The following is a 1,459-nucleotide window of genomic DNA, read 5'->3' as shown; positions in this document are numbered from 1 at the left end:
GAATATATAACAAATCAGTTTATTCACATGATACCTCACAAACAAATTCAGCATGTTCCATGGCTGGTGTTTCATTTGTTCAACTTCCCTTTCTACTACCTAAGAATGCATTATTTAATACAACTTGACTAGACTTACCCATTTATTTTTTTATCCAGTACCCTCTGTTATATACATGGCAAATGATTTGAGAAGCCGTATAATTTCACATATCAACTTTCTCATTGCCTTTTTTTATGCCTCAGAAGACTTCTCTAGACTCCTTCAAGTCAGAGCCTCCTTCTGATCACCCTCCTTAAGGCTCCTTTTACTTGCTTGTTCCTCAAAGTATAGATGAGTGGATTTAGTACAGGAGTGACCACACTGTACATAATGGCAATGATCCTGTCCTGGTCCATGGAGCCACCTGAGGTAGGACGAATATACGTGAAAACAACGGGAGCAAAGAAAAGAACAACTACCATGAAGTGGGTGGCACAAGTGGACAGTGCTTTATGAAGCATGATGCAAGAATGGGTCTTGAAGGAAAGATGGGTGATAATGTAGACATAGGAGAGAAGTGTTAGAAAGAATGGACCCATGGCAATGGTCCCTGTGACAGTGTTGAGCAGCCACTGGTTAAGCTCAATGTTCCCACAGGCCAGCTTGAGCAAAGGCTTAATATCACAGAAGAAGTGATGGATGTAGTTGGAACCACAGAAGTGTAAGCGAGAGGTCATTATGGAGTGCAGGAGGGCATAGAGAAAACCAATGATCCAGACAGTGACAGCCATTTGAGCACAGGCCTGAGGATTCATGATAAGAGTGTAACGAAGTGGTTTGCAGATAGCCACGAAGCGGTCAAAAGCCATCACGGCCAACAACAGGGCCTCTGTGCTGCCGAGGAAGTGGAAGAAGTGAAGCTGGCTTATGCATCCCCAGAAAGAAACTGCTTTGTGTGAGGAGAGGAAGTTCCCCAGCATCTTTGGCAGTGTCACTGTGGAGTAGCAGATATCTAGACAGGACAGGTTTCCCAGGAAGAAATACATAGGAGAATGGAGTCTTGGCTCAGAGATGACAACCATCAGGATGGCTCCGTTCCCAGCCACGATGACCAGGTAAATTGCGAGGAAAAGCACGAAGAGCAAAGGCTGCAGTTCTTGGAGGTCTGTCATTCCCAGGAGAAGAAATTCAGTGACTGATGTTTGATTTGGCATCACTTAAAAGAGAAAATAATATGTGGAATACTGTCCATATTGAGAACTAGTCCTTCCATCCCAGGATTTCTTTCCAAGACAAAATGTTTTCAATAATAGTAGTACTGTTCTGGATAATCCCAACCTCAGAAGTGGTATAGCATTTGGGCCATTAGACTGTTAAATGTTGAAGATATATATCACTAATGGAGTGTAACAACTCTAACAGGAGGCAGCTTTTTAGGTATTCCACTGAATTGCTCTCTCTAGACCTAATAAGCCAT

At 42.9% G+C, this 1,459-nt stretch overlaps 1 protein-coding gene across 1 annotated transcript; it reads right to left on the bottom strand.

The window, feature by feature from the left end:
* Window positions 1-269: 269 nt before the first annotated feature.
* LOC125136478 (olfactory receptor 12D2-like) lies at window positions 270-1,196 on the bottom strand. Its single transcript, XM_047797310.1, has one exon. It carries the CDS (start codon window positions 1,194-1,196, stop codon window positions 270-272), a length of 927 nt encoding a protein of 308 aa, XP_047653266.1.
* Between the last annotated feature and the right edge of the window lie 263 nt (window positions 1,197-1,459).

Source organism: Phacochoerus africanus, chromosome 9, assembly GCF_016906955.1.
Source record: "Phacochoerus africanus isolate WHEZ1 chromosome 9, ROS_Pafr_v1, whole genome shotgun sequence".
NCBI classification, from domain to species: domain Eukaryota; kingdom Metazoa; phylum Chordata; class Mammalia; order Artiodactyla; family Suidae; genus Phacochoerus; species Phacochoerus africanus.
This window is presented reverse-complemented; position numbering and strand designations above follow the sequence as displayed.